Source organism: Taudactylus pleione, unplaced genomic scaffold, assembly GCF_031769625.1.
Source record: "Taudactylus pleione unplaced genomic scaffold, aTauple2 ptg001573l, whole genome shotgun sequence".
In the NCBI taxonomy this organism is placed as follows: Eukaryota; Metazoa; Chordata; class Amphibia; order Anura; family Myobatrachidae; genus Taudactylus; species Taudactylus pleione.
Genome location: NW_028285970.1, coordinates 5,043,004 through 5,062,156, shown reverse-complemented (window position 1 = coordinate 5,062,156; position 19,153 = coordinate 5,043,004). Strand labels below are relative to the sequence as shown.

Below are 19,153 nucleotides of genomic sequence, written 5' to 3'. Positions count from 1 at the left end.
AGCCACTTAGTTATCACTTTTGCCTTATGGTAAGGTGCTTCATCATGCTGGAAAAGACATTGTTCATCACCAAACTTTTCTTGGATGGTTGGGAGAAGTTGCTCCTGGAGGATGTTTTCATACCTTTCTTTATTCATGGCTGTGTTCTTAGGCAAAACTGTGAGTGAGCCCACTCCCTTGGCTGAGAAGCAACCCCACACATGAATGGTCTCAGGATGCTTTACTTTTGGCATGACACAGGACGAAGACTTTTGGAGAATGGTCTGGTGTCAAGAAGGGCAGCAAAGAAGCCACTTCTCTACAGGAAAAACATCAGGGACAGACTGATTTTCTTCCTAAGGTACAGGGATTGGACTGTTGAGGACTGGGGTAAAGTTATTTTCTCTGATGAATCCCCTTTCAGATTGTTTGGGGCATCTGGAAAAACGCTTGTCCGGAGAAGGTAAGGTGAGCACTACCATCAATTTTGTGTCTTATCCCTACCGTTTTGGTCCTTCCAAGTGGATGGCCACTCCCAAGACATCAGCCACTTTGTTAAATCTTTGCTGCATGGCGTACATTCAAAGTAGTGGACTGAACTGATACTTTCCCCTCATGTCTGGCTTGTTATCCACGTGTTCCTTTACTCTCTTTCCCCTCTGCTACTTCCCTTGTCTACTTTTCCCCTCACTCCCCTTCACATGGGCTAGTCCACCCAGGAAGCAGACAGAGCAATGATGCTCCCTATATCAAGTATGTGTGTTATTAATGTAATTTGGTAGGGAGGTTATTTGTGTAAAGTAGAGTGGGGTGTTAATGTAAAGTATTATGGCCAATTAACATACCTCCTAACATTTGAGAGTCTACAATAAGGACATAGGGTGTGCCTATATCACAGTGGGCATATCCAATCCCTGATTGGCATTTTTAGCAAAATGCAGAAGAGTACCTCTCATCCTCTCCCCCACACTTTAACTACATTTTATGTTACAGCATTATATATATATATAATGAATATATAATTACTGTGGAAGAAACATGTATTTTCTTGTTTATAACAGGAAACAGCACAAAGCATAAGTAGAGTAAAGTCATATGACAAATACAATTGATAACAAAACAAAAATGTGAATAGTACAGTTCAGGCAATGTTCATATTAATTCACTAGACTTTTTATGGCCAGGTGTACTCGACAGACAAGCCTCATTGATATGACTCTTTAGCCAACCATGCTTATTCTGTTTACAGCAGCGGGTAGAAATTAATTCACTGGGCATTGTTCTAGAGTATAGAATAGAAGCAAAGCTGGATATATGATGATCAGTATTTATATACATTGCACAAATTCTATAGAAGGAACCCAACAATACAATTCAGATATTTAATTGCTATCGTAAACCTCTCCCATTTCCATTAGTAGTATTCTCTATGCATATATGAACACAAGGTAAATATATATTAAAATATGAGAGAGAGAGAGAGAGAGAGAGAGAGATAGGGAGAGAGAGGGAGAGAGAGAGAGAAAAAATACACAAACACACACACTGGGGTTTCTAGCTTCTGCCTGGAAGACAAAAACTAATTTAAGAACCTTGATTGCCAGACCACCTGGGAAAGGCTGATAGCAGGTGAGTCAGTTTCTCTAGTCAGTCTCTCACTGCTGAGAGAGAGCATTGCTTGTGATTGTAAGTGCTGTCCTAATGCTTTTTTATGAGTTGAACACAAGGTCCTCCCATCTTGAGAGAGAGGGAATTGGATGTTAGTTAGGGCTGGATCATACTGCCTGGATGCATGAAAACACGTCAGCACAAGGGCTCCGTAAGAAACCTGTCCCTGCGATGTGCTGAGAGAGAAGTGACCACATCAGTGGTCTCTTTTTTCCCCCTATGGGAGTTGCGCTGCTGGCGGAAATAGAGGGATCACAGCAGATATCAGAGATATCTGCTGCTGTCCCTCCTTCATGCATTCAGGCAATACTAAATATATGCATGTATCTCCCGAAAATGGGTGTTTTCTAGGAATGAGGCGCAAATATTTAATAAAAAAGGGGGCCTGTCCCTCTGTATGTTCAAAAAATTTTCATGATACATAGCTCTTGTGAGGTTTATAATTTTAAAGAGGCATTTGTATAGCCAAGCAGTCGTTCTGATATAAGAGACAACCCAGATCAAACCAAGTTTATACTTCTTAGAGCAACAAACTTTAGTGCAGGGCAATCATACCTTTCAAAAACATTTTTACAATTGGAAGTGCGTTATAACTTCTTACTCATACTTCACTAATATATCCTCCAGTCCACCTTTAATGTACAGTAACATTTTTATAAAAAAAAAAGAACATAATTTAAAGCTGAACTCTTAGAATAAATATGCTTCATCTCAACTTATAAAACCATGGGGCATCGCCCCCAGTATCTTCGTTGCTCACAGTGTATTCTTCCCCTTTGAAAGTTTGTTTGCGATTGGATATTTTATCGGTGTGTCTGAGAAGCTGATTGGATGATTCTCCGAAACACAACACACCTTAGGTTTCTGTTACCATACTGAATAGGGAAGCTGCGAGCCCTCTAAAGCACAAAGACCCCTGCACTTACTGAAGGTACGTTTCTGCATATGGACTATTCAGCCCCTTGCTTTGCTGCACAGTGTGAATGTAGTGGTCTGTCTGTCACTGACACAGTGTTGTGTGTAACTGGCATAGTGTGCATGGCTGTGTTTACATGAATAAGGGAATTTATGTCACAACCTTTCAGGTTCAGATAATCTATATTTAAAGATTACATGACAAGTGATCACCTGTTGTACTATACATGCGAGAAAGCAACGTACTATAAAAATCAAAGTTACAAATTTGGACATCTATTTATTTAGCTTTCTTAATAAAATAATAATTGTTATTGATTTCTGTTTTGCATGTACAGCATGTTTGTACAGCACTTTACCCAGTGCAAAACTAGGGTACTAATATTTAATATATTTTGGTTAAAAGCTACTGTTGATGATGATTTACCCTCTGCCAGGATAATGTAATGGATAAAGGGCCTGATTCAGCTTTGGGAATAGAGGGCCTGATTCAGACCCGCTCGCGAGCGCTGGCAACAGGGTCGATGTTGGCCCAGTGCGCATGCGCACGACGGAGGCGGCTCCGTCGTGAGCATGCGCGAGACCCGGATAGCGACGGGCAAGCCGTCGCTCCGGGTCTCGCTACAAAGGGGGCATGCTATCGATGTTGAGTGACAGCACGCCCCCTTTGGTGGGCGTGCCGGGGGCGTGGCTGCCCAGACGGAGGTGTTCCCATGGGAACGCCTACCATCTGGGGCCGGCCCCACTGACATCACAAGTGATGTCAGTGGGTGGACTTCTTGCTCTGTAAGAGCAAGAAGTCCACAGGGACTTACGGCAACGATACCCTACCACAAGGGTCTCGTCGCAAGTGCAATGGTCGCGATGGTCTTGACCATCGCGACCATCATCCTGGCCGCTCGCACTAGCTGTGGGTGGTCACCCACAGCTATGCGAGCGGCCAGGAGGCCACTCTAAAAATACAATAGGCGAGCACTGATTCAGAGCGAGCACTCTGAAAAAGCGTCCGACTCTTAATCACGCCCAGAGTACGATATAGCAAGTAACTGGGAACCTGGACAAACCATGTTGCAATGCAAGGGGTGAAAATACAGTACATGCTGTACATTTTTTTGCATGCTGGGTAAATACTGGCTGCGTTTGCATGTAGCCCACAAATACTGCACAGCTTTATTTTTACACTGCAATTTAGATGTCAGTTTGGACACACCCTCAAGAATCTAAGGTCCTGATTCAGACCCACTCGCGAGCGGCTGTCCGCTCGCAAGTGGGTCGATGGTCTGCACTGCGCATGCGCACGACGGAGGGAGCTCCGTCGTGCGCATGCGCGAGACGCGATGAGCGAAGGACTTTCCTTCGCTCGTTGTGTCTGATCAAAGGGGGCGTGCTGTCGATGTTGATTGACAGCACGCCCCCTTTGGTGGGTGTGCCGAGGGCGTGCCTCCCAGACGGGGGCGTTCCCAAGGGAACGCCTACCGTCAGAAGCCGGCCCCACTGACATCACTAGTGATGTCAGTGGGAGTGATTTTGGCTCTGATAGAGCCAAAATCACTCCGGGCCTTGCGGTTGAGAAACTCAACCGCAGGCTTCGGCTCGCAGTGGCGATGGTCAAGACCATCGCGACCATCAACCTGCACGCTCGTATATGCTGTGGGTGGTGACCCACAGCTATACGAGCGTCCAGGAGGACGCTCCATAATTATGGAGGTGGGCCCTGATTCAGAGCGAGCGCTCTGGTCAGAGCGTCCGGCTCTGAATCAGGGCCTAAATCTCTCTGCACAGGTTACATCTGCCCCACCTGCAGTGCAGCATGGTTTTACCAAGATGCACAGTTACTTGTTATATCCTACTCTATACCCAAAGCTGAATCAGGCCCAAAGACACCGTTCAGTGGAATACTGGGGAAACTGCATTAGGTTCTCCACACTGAATAATACTTGTATTTAAGTTTTATTTTAAAAAGATAACCTGAACTCCTTCGAAATAAGGTATATTTTGCCATCAATAAAATACTATTGGTTTGAGCCGAGTATATTATAGTTATTGTAGGCCCACCCTTTATTACATGTTACACATAAAATGTGTTGGTGCTTGAGATCTGGAATTGCTACGTGTCTGATTCAAAGGTGCGCAATAATGCAGCCATTACTGCGCCTTTTTCCACAGCGCGACGGCATCTTTAAGCTAATGCTGCAGCCGATGGGATTCATAGAGACGCCCACCAGCTGCGGCGCTAATCCGCCGGTGTGCGTATAAAGATGCACATTAGTCACACATCGGTTGCACCATTGAACATTGCACCAGCCCTATGGATGCGTTGAATCTCCATCTGCACATGGCCACAGAAATCAGTGCAACTGCATCAAAAGACACAATCACTAAACGCGACAAGCCTGGGTCTGACTAGCCACCCACGTTACCACCCAGGAACACCCAGTGCAATTGCCTCTGCGTCCAAGTTCATTCTGTGGCTTTCAGTGGTAACCATTGGGATACATGTGCATTGGGACTCGTATACAAGCACAGACATGAAAACATGTGGCATCGACATAGCGTGCACCTCTGAACCAGGCCCTGTGTGTCAGGTCTCACTGGAATTCATAATCTGAAAGAAAAATCCCTGTAGGCTCAGTACATTGGTCAGGCGTAGCATTGCCTATTCGTCACAGGGCAAATAGTATTTACCTTATTATTAGTTTTAATCTGTGGGACAAAAGCAAAAATCAGCAAAAATAAAAAAAGTCCCCTCAATACACCTAATATATATGAATAATTTTAACTTCTCCTAAACTTGCCTGTGTTACATTGGGGCTACCTTTTCAAGTGTCATAATTTTAACAATATTAATCATTTAGATTTTATATTTAATGGCTTATATTATGCTATGATATATGGCTGCATGACACAAAATGCTCCATCCTGCTAGTGGTGGCCTAGTTCAGGTGTTTGTATGTTATTCCAATTTAAGTTTCATACTGCAGGATAAAATCTAATTTATTTATATGTGTTCCCATCACAAATTACATTTGGCAAAGCTAAACTGCCTGTGTCTGTAAATAGCATTGCAAAGTACTGTAGCTAGGATTGATTACTATTCTTTAAGACTGACTGGTTACCTACTTGACAACACTGTCCACTACAGTAATTAGTGATAACAAGGCTGTCTACTGTTTGCAATGGAAAGTGTTACTGAGGAAGAAAATACAATAATAATTCAGCTGTAGAATTGAGAAGCATATATTCTAACGATACAGTAAGAAATTACTTTTTTAAGGCTGTAATAAGGGGTTTGCTACTGGCGCCACTGTCCAGGGCGGAAAGCTGAGCGGATGGCACAGTATCCATCTTATTGTTCCAGGCGACTATGATGTTGTGAAAACATGAGCACTGGGAGCAGGCCTATGCGCCCTACCTACCACAGTACTAAGTATTTGGTGCAAGTTTTTATCCGCACAAAATAGATAACAAAGGGCTATTTTTCAAAATGTTTTACAGAGGTTTCCTCCATCGTTGTTGCTGCAGTCGCGTTAAACAGTCCTTCTAGCCACACTTAGGAGCTCATTCAGACCCGTTCGCTAGATGCGTTCTTTCGCTCCCAGCGTATGCAAAATCGCTAAGTGACGGCACGGCAGGCAATCGCATGGCAAGGCATAAGCACGAACACTATGTCTCGCCGTGCGATCACTTTGTGTATACAGACGCCCCCACCAGCTTGTCTTAAGACGCTCACTAATGCACGTCATCTCCAGGAATTGTATGCAAGCATTGGTACATCGGGTACCATCATAAGAGAATGCAGTGCTTGAGGTAGACTATACCCTACCTCAAGCACAGCGAATGCTGCAGTCAAAAAAAGAGCCAGGTGACAAGTACAAGGACGCTTCCTTTTAATTATGCACACCTCTGAAACGGCTTTATTTCGGTCAGGCACACCTGCGTTCACGGCTTCTCCTGTCACTCACTCTGCTGGGCTGTCTATGCTCGGCGAGCGAACGCTTCCTGATCTTTCACTGTGGATTACGCACGCGCACTGCGATGCATACGCATGCGCACAATGCGAACCATCAGCAGCTATGAGCGAACGCTCTTAGCGACCGGGTCTGAATCAGGTCCTTAGGGCCTGATTCAGAGCTGAACGCTCTGACCAGAGCGCTCGCTCTGAATCAGGGCCGTCCCAGCTAAATTTGGAGCAGCCTCCTGGCCGCTCGCATAGCTGTGGGTGACCACCCACAGCTTATGCGAGCGGCCAAAAAGATGGTCGCGATAGTCAAGACCATCGCGACCATCGGGCTTGCGACGAGACCCTGTGGTAGGGTCTCAGTGACCGCAAGCTCTGGAGTGATTTTGGCTCTATCAGAGCCAAAATCACTCCCACTGACATCACTAGTGATGTCAGTGGGGCCGGACCCAGACGGTAGGTGTTCCCATGGGAACGCCTCCGTCTGGCAGCCACGCCCGCGGCACGCCCACCAAAGGGGGCGTGCTGTCAATCAACATCGACAGCACGCCCCCTTTGGTGCGAGACCCGGAGCGACGGCTTCCCCGTCGCTAGCCGGGTCTCGCGCACGCGCACGACGGAGCAGCCTCCGTCTTGCGCATGCGCACTAGGGCACCATCGACCCGCTTGCGACCGCTCAGCGTTCACGAGCGGGTCTGAATCAGGCCCATAGATCCAGCAGCGTAGAGAACGTCATCAGGCCAGGGGGAAAGGGGGCATGGTCTATTTGTGACCATCGGGCTTGCGACGAGACCCTGCGGTAGGGTCTCGCTTCCGCAAGCCCAGAAGTGATTTTGGCTCTATCAGAGCCAAAATCACTCTCACTGACATCATTACTGATGTCAGTGGGGCAGGACTCAGACGGTAGGCGTTCCCATGGGAACGCCTCCGTCTGGCAGTCACTCCCCCGGCACGCCCACCAAAGGGGGTGTGCTGTCAATCAACATCAACAGCACGCCCCCTTTGGTGTGAGACCCGGAGCGACGGAGAGCCCGTCGCTATCCGGGTCTCGCGCATGCGCACGACGGGGCTCCCTCCATCGTGCGCATGCGCAGTGGGGCAACATCGACCCGTTTGCGAGCGTCCTTTGCTCGCGAATGGGTCTGAATGACCCCCTTAGTCCCCTGCTAGTTTAGTAATGCAGAGAGTCTTTTCGTCTATTTTCTCCATTGGAAAAAGGGCACTTATACAACATTGTGGGAACATATGACACACAGCAGTTATTGCATTTATTCTTGATATACGATTACTAGAGTATATATATTTTTTATTGTATTTTATTGTGTTATTATTGTGCTATTTTGGTGCAGTTATTAAATTTGTTATTTTACATTTAAGTTGTTTAGTGTTGAGTTGACAGTGTTCAGGTATAGGCGCTATATTGATGTGAATAAGGCGCACAAGCAGACGCTGCTGATGAAAATGATATGCGGCATGTGTATGTTCTGTGTGTGACTGCAGCTGTATCTGTATATGAAATGCTACGTTACAGTGTCAGCGGCTGTTTTACTCACCATGTTCCGTTGTGGTGATTTTACAGACTCGGCCGCACACAGAACATACACATTCCGCATATCATTTTATTCAGCATAGTCTGCCCGTGCATCATATTTGCATCACATTGCGAACAAGATGCATTTGCAGTGAAAAAAGATACATGGTGGCTAAGTTGCGCAGGAAGCAGCAGCTCTCACTCCGTGCAATGCAACTCATAATGCATGGAGGATAGATAAGATAGGACATATATGTAGTATATTTGTAAAAATAAATGCTACCCCAAAAACATGTTTTGCTGTAACCCTGATTAAAAACATTTCCAAGCATTTGAAGCCCCAATATTGGTCTTTCAATGCTCTTCAATGATACAAATAAATTTCCTTGATCTCACAATATTTTAGCTTGAACACATTGCATTGCTAAGTATTATTTAAATATAGAAACAATTTTAATACAGAGATGCTACACTGGAAACTATTCAATTTCAAAATAATTAATTTTGTATCAATTGTTCCCTGTTTATAAAACAGTTTTAAATGAAAAAAGCAAGTGGCTACCTGTTTAATGCTGAAAAAGATAAAAGTAGTACAACAGAGCCCTTACAGCAACATAAGTACATAATATATAAAACAGGATGCGGTCAATATCCCGACAGCGGGGATTCTGGTGGTCAGAATGCTGGCGCCGAAATCCTGACACCTGTCAAAATCCCGGTGCCGGCATTCCAACCGCCGGAATCCCAAAGGTAAGTAGCGGGGTTAGGGGGAGGGTTAGCGTTAGGATTAGGTACTAAGGGGGAGGGTTTGGTTTAGGGTGCGGGGAGGTGGATGTTAGCTTTAGGCACTAGGGGAAGGTTAGGGTCAGGCACCAGGGAGGAAGGGTTAGGGTTAAGGTAGAGAGAGGGAGAGGGTTAGGATACCTACCGAAAGGTGTTGGTAACCTAACCCTGTCGGGATTCTCACCGCCGGCATCCCAGGCACCAGCATCCTGTACCCATCCCATATAAAACTGTCCTGTATATGTGTCACACATTTTTAAAGCAGTGGACCTGCATCACCATCTCCCCTCTTCATCAAATAAATGTGCACACTCATGATTATTGTTATTATCATTGGTTAGGCAGAGGGTTAGGTTTAGGGTTAGGTACTAGGGGGAGGGTTAGGCTGTGGGTGGGAGTGGTTAGGGTGCGGGACAGTTGGATTAGGGTTAGGCTACTTACCTTTGGGGGTCTGGATTCTGACTGTCGGGATGCCACTGTCGGTATTCTGACCGCCAGCATCCCGACTGCTGGGATCCCATACCCACCCATTAGATGGTATGCCAGAATGAAAACAATTAGTTTTAAGGGCTGGGGGGAAAGTCAGCCAGAGCATGGGAGGTTATTGATAATCATCAATGTGTTACATTTGTAGTTTAATGAAAAAGTTCTCGATTGTAGTTATAATTTAGTTATTAACATTTATATAGTGCACAAATATAATGCAGCGTCACTTGGTTAAAACATTTTGTCAGAATTTAATTATACTACCAGTATGTTTTTTGGATTGTGGGAGGACATCAGAGCACCCGGAAGAAATAAATGCAAACACATGAAGAACAGACAAACTCCACACAGATGCATGTATAGTAGTAATGCTAAGCATTACTCCAACCGTGCTGCCCTTACATCGTAGCAAATGCAATAGACTGCAGCTTTGAGACATCAGCGAGCCCCGTGCAAGACTACCCAATGTTTTAAAGTAGCAATCTTTTAATAGACAAAATCAACTTGGTACTTTAAAACATCGGGCAGTCTCGCCGATGTCTTAAAGCCACATCCTATTACATTTACCCCATCATGTGTGCAAAAGGAAATAACATCAGACTGATTACATTATGTACAGATGTGTCCACATACATATTGCTTCTTTGAGGACTAAACAGTCCTTCTCCATGCCATGGTGTGACTTGGTATCACAGAACGTCTTTTCATGCAACTTTTTACCTTCAAATGCATCTTATTTTCAAAGCGATGTGAATTGGGTGCACAGGCAGCTTCTGCTGATTAGAAAGATATGCAGCATGCCTATATTCTGTGTGCTACTGCGGCTGTGTCTGCATGCGAAATGCTACATTACAGTGTTACAGCCCTGATACTGTAACATAGCATATCGTATGCAGATACAGCTGCAGTCGCACACAGAATGTAGGCATGCTGCATATCATCTTAATCAGCAGAAGCTACTTGTGCGCCTTATTCGAATCACTTTGCAAATTTGAAGGTAAAACATTGCACAAAAAAACGCTCTGTGCTTCCCAGTCGCTCACGCGTTATGTTTAAGCGACATGTAGTGCACGGAGGTAAGATGTACAGTGCCTTGCAAAAGTATTCGCCCCTTTGCATTTTTCATGTTTTGTAGCCTCGCAACCTGGAATTAAAATGGATTGTTTGAAGGTGTGCATCATTTCATTCACAGAACATGCCTATAACTGTGAAGTTGTGTTTTTTTTAATATTGTGAATCAAACAACATTTAGGATAACATAACAGAATACTTCAGCGTGCATAACTATTCACCCCCCTAAAGTCAGTACTTTGTCGAGCCACCTTTTGCGACAATTACAGCTGCAAGTAGCTTTGGATAAGTCTCTATGAGCTTGCCACATCTTTCCCCTGGGATTTTTGCCCATTCCTCAAGGCAAAACTGCTCCAGCTCCTTCATGTTGGATGGTTTCCGCTTGCGACCAGCAATCTTCAAGTGTGACCACAGATTCTCAATTGGATTGAGATCTGGGCTTTGACTAGGCCATTCCAACACATTTAAATGTTTCCCCTTAAACCACTCGAGTGTTGCTTTAGCAGTATGCTTCGGGTCATTGTCCTGCTGGAAGGTGACCCTCCGTCCCAGTCTCAAATCACAGGCAGACTGAAACAGGTTTTGCTCAAGAATATCCCTGTATTTAGCACAATCCATCTTTCCCTTGACTCGAATCAGTTTCCCAGTCCCTGCTGCTGAAAAACATCCCCACAGCATGATGCTGCTACCACCATGTTTCACTGTTGGGATGGTGTTCTTGGGGTGATGGATGTGTTGGGTTTGCGCCAGACATAGCATTTTCCTTGGTGGCTGAAAAGTAAAATTGTAGTCTCATCTGACCAGAGCACATTCCTCCATACATTTGGGGAGTCGCCCACATGCCGTTTGGCAAACTCAAATCGTGTCTTCTTATTTTTATCACTAAGTAATGGCTTTTTTCTGGCCACTCTTCCATAAAGCCCAGCTCTATGGAGTGTACGGCTTATTGTGGTCACATGCACAGATACACCAGTCTCTGCTGTGGAACTCTGCAGCTCCTTCAGGGTTACCTTTGGTCTCTGTGCTGCCTCTCTGATTAATGCTTTCCTTGCCCGGTCTGTGAGTTTTGGTGGGTGGCCCTCTCTTGGCCGGATTGTTGTGGTACCATGTTCTTTCCATTTGATGATAATGGATTTGATGGTGCTCCGGATGATCATCAAAGATTTGGATATTTTTTTATAACCCAACCCAGAATTGTACTTCTCAACAACTTTGTCCCTGACTTGTTTGGAGTGCTACTTGGTTTTCATGGTGTGATGCCTCTTACTTAGTGATGTTGCAGCCTCTGGGGCCTTTCAGAAAAGGTGTGTTTATACTGACAGATCATGTGACACTTAGATTTCACAAAGGTGGACTTCATTTCACTAATTGTGTGACTTCTGAAGGTAATTGGTTGCACCAGAACTTTTGAGGGCTTCACAGCAAGGAGGTGATTACATATGCACATGCCAATTTTTCAGAATTTTATTTATATAGATTTTTTTAAATAAATATATTTCTGATTTCACTTCACCAAATTAGACTATTTTATGCAGATCCATCACATAAAATTCAGATAAAAAAAAGAAATAAATAAAAGGTTGTAATGTAACAAAAAAGGTAAAAAGCCAAGGAGCGTGAATACTTTTGCAAGGCAATGAATGTGGACATGTCTGTAAGAAAACATTTTATCTAGTGATTTTTGTAGAAACTACATTATAATCTAGTACATGGAAAGGAAACCATAAAACAGAAGTACCTGGCTGTCTTGATGTTTCTTATAAATCAGAAGTGTAAGAGATCAATTCAATTAGCCACAAGGGGGACGAGTTGCCATTGCAATGGTATAGAAGTGCTGGCAATGGTACCTCATCTAGCCCCCTGATCTCACCTCAGACTTGCTGATTTTTGTACGCAAGTACAGGTTAGCAAGTTCGGATCCACCATAAGTGCGGCATATAGCCGCACTTACTCACAGGAATAAGACATTTGAATTGACTCTTAAATGTCACAAATATACATACAATGATCTATAAGACATGTAAGCCAGCAACTAATACAATTCTACCTATGTTGAAGCTGCACTACCACCTAGGAAAATATGAATTAGCTCTAATTTCTGTAATACAGAAGCAGCAAACTAATTTTGTTAACCACCTTTAATTGGTGGGCAGGCGGGGGGCGTGAGCAGGACAACAAATCACTAGCCAGAATTTTGATAAACTCTGTATTGACTTGTTGAGTTTTAGGTAGAATAGACATAATAAGTGGTTGCACAAGATAGTAGAGAAAGGGAGGGGGTCAGAAGAGTAGGTATATTTGTCATTGTAGAGGTGAAGAACCAATGATCAAATTAGTTCCCCAAGAGTAGATATGTATAGTTAAAAAAGCAGAGAGCCAAGAACAAAGCCATATGGAACTCAAAAAGATAGTTGGAGAGGACCATGAGAGAGGAGAGAAAGTGAGACAGGCGATTTTATAAAAATGAGTAGTATTGAGAAGTGGAGGAAAGTAATAGGGCAGTAGATGTGTTAGGCTGGGTACACACCTGAACGATATCGGCCTGATTTGGCTAAATCAGAATGACAAATCGGACAAATCGTGCAGTGTGTATGCCCAATTTGCGCTCTCCCGCGGTTGCATGCAATATCGTGTGATTGGCCGTGCTGTGCAGCCAATCATATGAGGCTGTACATATTAATGAAGGATGGAACAGTGATTGTTCCGTCGTTAATTATATCTTTTAAGTGTGTACCGGCAATCATGCGATGTCCATGGTGAAGGCAAATGGCCCTGAACATCGGCATGATTGCTGGTCGTACCCAGCCTAGGAGGCTGGCATGCAATCCCCCACTGCATGTTAGCATATGACTAGCGGAGAAGTTGGGAAAGAATAGGAGTAATGAGGCATGACAGGATGAGATAAGCGGCTGAAGTGTGAGATGATGAGATAAGCGGAGTTACTTTGTCTTTGGTAGAGAGACTTTGTCTTAGGTGACTGGAGAGAATGAACTAAGGGTGGACTGTGGAGTATAAGAGAGGTGGGTGGATGTGCGAGATTTTGTCAAATATTTTTTCTTTGAAGTAGGTAGTAAAATCGTGGGCTAAGAAGATGGAAGAGGGAAGAAGTGTAAATGGCAGAGAACCAAGTTGAAGGTGGAAAAGAATTTACAGGCCTTAGAAGACTTGCTGGATATGAAAGAAGTGATGTATGTTTGCTTGGTAAGTGAAATGACAGTGTAGTAATATGAAATAATTCACTACTGTACATTGGAGGAGTTCAACATAGGAACAAGTTTTCCTACAGTGGCACTCAGCATTCTGTGGACCCATTTGCAAGTAACAGTTCTGCTGATGTGTCTAGGGCTGAAGTGAGTGTTCTGTTGTAGAAAGAGGCAGTCTGATCAGTGCAGGACAGGGCAGTCATAGAAGAAAGTAGCTGCTCTAGTGAAAATGGGAAGTACATCGCAACAAGAGTATCTAGGTGTGTGTTTGTGTGTGCGTGTATGTTTAGCTGCAGGGAAGAAGAACATGATGTAAGGTGGGGCTGAATAAAAAGAGGTTATGGATGCACAGTGAGAAAGCCAAGTTGGAGACACTACAGATAAATTAGTGGAGGGAGACATGTTAATGCACTTCACAGTGGGTGGGAGAAGCAGGTCTCTGGAAAAGACCAAAAGAGGATGTAAGAGGATGTAAAGTAGTTTTGTGAGAAGAGACAATATGGTTGTTAATGGGAATGTTTAAATCACTTAATATGAGAGTAGGCAGGTTAAGACATTATGGGCCTGATTCAGACACGAACACTAAGCCGCGGACACACGCTATGGCCAATAATCGCCCATTTGTGGATGGATTTGCATCAATATGCGCATGTGCGAGTCACTCACTGCGCTCGGGAATTGTGCGCTCGTAGTACACAGACTGAACGCTACTTTGAGTGACAGATAGTGCCGTTTGTGGGTGGTAACGGGAAGGTGCCTGTGAACTGGGGAGTGGATGTGCGAACGAAGGTGTGTCTGGGTGTCTAAATGGCGTTTTATGGGTGTGCATAATTACCATAGAAGCGTTATTGTGCACATCACTTGGTTGTATTTTAGACAGCAGTGATCGCAGTGCTTGCAGTGGGGTAGGGTCTACCTCAAGCACTGCATGTAGCTCCGATGGCTCTAGGTGTAACCGATTAATCACACACTTCCTGGAGATAATGTGTGCTAAGAAAGAAAGGTGGGCGTCTTTATACTGGCGTGCGTTCGCTCTGCCGTCGCTCTTTAAGGCATAGAGGGCGTCCTTCCACCAGACAGTGCGATAGCAGGAATTTGCATACCCGGCCCCTTTTGGCTGCGTGAGAGCGCAGCTTAGCGTCTGGGTCTGAATCGACCCCTATATCTTTTAAAAAATCATGACAGCTATTAGCTTACTTGTGCATGGCCAATACTTACTTTGCTTCTAGTGCAAGAGCTATGATTCCAGCGGCCATAGGAGCTGATGCTGAGGTTCCAGTGTGACTGTCTGTACAACGCTGCCGGAGGTCTGTGGTGATCTGAAACATAATGATGACTTTTTATTTTCTTACAAACTGTATTCATTACATACAACAGACTAAATAAAGCTTTCATTTATAATGAAAAGATACTCTTTAATTTTAACAGATTATTGCCCTTTTCCTAAAAAAGATATTCTAACATCTGTATGATACAGTATGTCCCAAAAATGCACTACTGTAAATCACAATAGAAATTTTAAATGTATTTCTGAGCATCACAAAATTACATTGTGGCTCTGCAGGCATCCAAAAGCCTCTAATATGTACAAAAGGTGCTGCTGTGTAAGCAATTAAAGCACATGTAAAATATGTTGCTTATAGAAGTGGTTCCCAAACTTTCTGAGTTCTAGGTACCCTTAGGGTCTCCATAAGTTTTTCAAGGTACCCCTAAGACAAAATAATAAGTATTACTAACCCTAACCCTTTGCCTCTCTCCTTATCTCTCTCTTTGCCCCTCCATGTCTTTCCCTTTGTCCTCCTCCATGTCTCTCCCTTTGACCCCTCCATGTCTCTCCCTTTTTCCCCTCCGTGTCTCTCCCTTTTCCCCTCCATGTATTTCTCTTTGCCCCTCCATGTATCTCCATTTCTCTTCCTTCATGTCTCTCCCATTGCCCCTTCCATGTATCTCTCTTTGTGCCCTCCATTTCTCTTCCTCTGCCTCTCTCCATATCTCTCCCTTTGTCCCATTCCATGTCTCCATATGTCTCCCTCCATAACTCTCCCTTTTCCATGTCTACCCCTTTGCTCCCTTCTATGTCTCCCCCTTTGTCCCCATCCATGTCTTTCCCTTTGCCCCCTTCATGTATCTCCCTTATTTCCCTCCATGTCTCTCCCTTTGCCCCTTCCATGTATTTCTCTTTTCACCTCCATGTATCTCCATTTATCTCCTTTTCCCTCCCTTCAAGTCTCTCTCTTTGTGCCCTCCATGTCTCTTCCTTTGCCACCTCTAAGTCTCTCTCTTTGTCCCCTCCATGTCTCTTCCTCTGCCTCTCTCCAAGTCTCTACCTTTTCCATGTTTCCCCCTTTGCCCCTTTCATGTCTCCCCCTTTGCCCCCTTCCATGTCTCTCCCTTTGCCCCCTTACATGTCTTTCCCTTTGCCCCCTTCCATGTCTCTCCCTTTTCCCCCTTTCATGTCTCTCTCCTTGCACCCTCCATATCTCTCCGTTTGCCCCCTCCATGTCTCTCTCCTTGCCCCATCTGTGTCTCTCACTTTTCTCCCTCCATGTATCTCCCTTTGCCTCTCCATGTCTCTCCCTTTGCCCATCCATGTCTTTCCCCTTGCCTCCTCCTTGTCTCTCCCTTTGCTCCATCCATGTTTCTCCCTTTGCCCCTTCCATGTCTCTCCCTTTGCCCCATCCATGTCTCTCCCATTGCCCTCGTGTGTCTCTCCCTTTGCCACCTCCATGTCCCCCCCCTTTACTTACCTTTAGTTGTGATTGCCAGCGCCGTTCTGCAACATTGCTCCTCAGATCAGATTCCTGTCTGAATTCCCACAATGCACTGCTTTGTGGGACCCCATTCAGCAACAGACAGCCTCACAATTCACTTCCTGTTGCTTTACACTGACAGGACCGCTCCTGCATGCTCCCTCTGCTCATCACAACTAATCCCCCCTCCCATTCTGCTCAGCGCCTCAACCCCTCTCCCCTCCATGTTACTTACTCTGCTTTTCTCCATTTGCCTCCCTCCATGTCTCTCCCTTTTCCTTTTTCCATGTCTCCCCTTTTGCCTCCTTCCATGTCTCCCACTTTGCCCCTTCCATGTCTTTCCCTTTGCCCCCTCCATGTCTCTCCCCTTTCTCCCTCCGTGTCTCTCCATTTGCTCCCTCCATGTCTCACCCTTTGCTCCCTCCATGTCTCTCCCTTTGCCCCCTCCATATCTATCCCTTTGCCCCTCCATGTCTCTCCCCTTTCTCCCTCCGTGTCTCTCCCTTTGCCCCCTCCATGTCTCTCCCTTTGCCCCATCCATGTTTCTGCGGCACCCCGATGAGAAGGCAGCGGCACCCAAGGGAGCCGTGGTGCAGTTTGGTAACCACTGGCTTATAGCACCATATTTGCATTGTACTACCGAATGTTTCATTAATTTTTAATATTTAAGTTTATTTTGTATCATGTGTATTAATCTGAAGATGTAAAGCACTCTGAGTTCTATTGTGAGAAACGTGCTGTATAAATAACATTATTATAATAAATGTCCCAACTGTATGTTTGTGTGCCTTCACAGTGTATGTTACTAATTCCAATGGATAGCATCCATTATGAAACACTGCATAACTTAATATCTTAATATTACTATATCTAGTCAGTGTGCAAGTTGCCACTTACAATAGCAGTTGCAATTGTCAGATGCAAGCAAGACATTTTAATGTATATGCACATGCAGAAAGTATTATATGGTCATATGGGGAGGCAACATTTTCAGTAGCACTGTGTTGGGGGCAACATAAATATTATGTTATGTTAATTAAAAAGTGTTTGGGGGCAGGACGGCTGTATTTTGTGTGCTGCTAACAGAAACATACTGGTAGGTTAATTGGCTTTTGAAAGAAATGGATCTTAGTATGTGTGTGTTAGGTAATTTAGACTTTAAGCTCCAATGGACAGGGACTAATGTGAATGAACAGCAACTGAGAGCACACAAGACTGCTGCCTCACTCTGCACTAATATACAGTATTATAAATAAATATAAATAAATTGTATCATTATGACAGAACAACCCTCTAAATATAGCTCCGTAATGAAATTTATGATTGCAGATTTTGTAAAGATTTTGTACAATATATATATATATATATATATATATATATATATATATATACCATCCAAAAAAGAAACAGCACTCCAAAGGCTCCAAAATGGCAATATCACATACCAAGTGTAATACACTTGGTATGTGATATTGCCATTTTGGAGCCCTTGGAGTGCTGTGTCATTTTTGAATGGTATGAAAAGTTTTTACGCAAGCACCAGGGTCAGATGTATTGGACAGCGCCGAGTGCCGGCAGTTTTGGGACTATATATATATATATATATATATATAATTATATGTGTACAGTAAATATAATTTTTTTTTAAAAAGCTTCAAAAAGTTATACAGTGTCTATGGTATGCAACTGTATTTGGTTTTGCAATAAATTATTAATGTTATATGGACCATTTTATCAAGGCAAACAAGAAAATGCAAGGGAGGTAGAAATCCCGGAAGTTGGAGCACATCATTATACATAATTTTTTAAGCACACATTAGTATTAACGGTTCTATATAAATGAGTAAGCCGGTCCTGTAAACCTTTTGTGATTATTCAATTCTTCATTGGCTGTGTCTCACAGTCTACCGTAGGTCAGTGGCTGAAAGAGAACCACTCTGTCCAACTCCAACAAGCACAAATTGCCTTAAAATTAATTTTAGGTTGCAAACTATTTATTTATTCTGCTATTGCGTCGTTTATGATATGTTATATATGAAATTATGTTACACAAAAATGGAACTGCTCTATAAAGACAAGTGAGTCATGTTCCCCTTTGTGTAATATATTTGATTTAGATCCAGTAAATAATTCTAAAAAGTTACTATATAGGATTCTTGGGGATTAAATGGTTTATGCTAAACATTTAATTCTGGTACATTTAGCTTTCCTGTCACTTCTAGAACATCTGTATTCAGATCACTGAAAGCTGAGTACAAATCCAATATTATTGTTTTTGTAACAACACTTCTGTAGTTCATTTGAAAACTGCTTGGATTTTTCTTTTAGTAAACATGGCAAAACTGTGATACACCAGCTGTGGTCACGTGGGACATACTCTGTTTTCATAGCTTTTTCCATGAAGTTGTGCAATAAGTGAGCAATGTTCAACTGCAGGTTGAACGGTCCAAGTCAGAATTTTAGTACAGAGATCTGATCAAATTCTAGTAGGTTAAGAGCAGTAAACAAAAACAGCTGGACATCAGTTTACAATGTCAGTTAATGTGAGAAAAGTAACATCAAATCAATATGTACACAAAGGTAAATAGCAAAATACTAGCAGTATAGATCTTACAAAAATATAAGGGTAGGTTGGATTACAGAAGGGTAAAGCAAAAGGAAGATACTGATGTGTCCACATACACCTATCCTCAAATTGCAGAAAACAGTGCCGATTAGCATGGCATGGCATGGACTTTGCTACTTAGGCCCGTATTCAATATGGGGCGAAAAGTCAGATGTTGGACTTATCGTCATCATCGCCTTTTTT

General features: G+C 43.7%; 1 protein-coding gene across 2 annotated transcripts in view; it reads right to left on the bottom strand.

Annotated features, from left to right (window-relative positions):
* PCSK5 (proprotein convertase subtilisin/kexin type 5) overlaps positions 1-19,153 on the bottom strand; it is a 622,474-nt gene that overhangs the window by 308,187 nt on the left and 295,134 nt on the right. For both annotated transcript variants that reach the window (XM_088464067.1, XM_088464068.1), the window contains exon 9: positions 14,813-14,913. In XM_088464067.1, the coding sequence (XP_088320193.1) occupies positions 14,813-14,913 (101 nt within the window). The remainder of the gene's footprint in view (positions 1-14,812; positions 14,914-19,153) is intronic.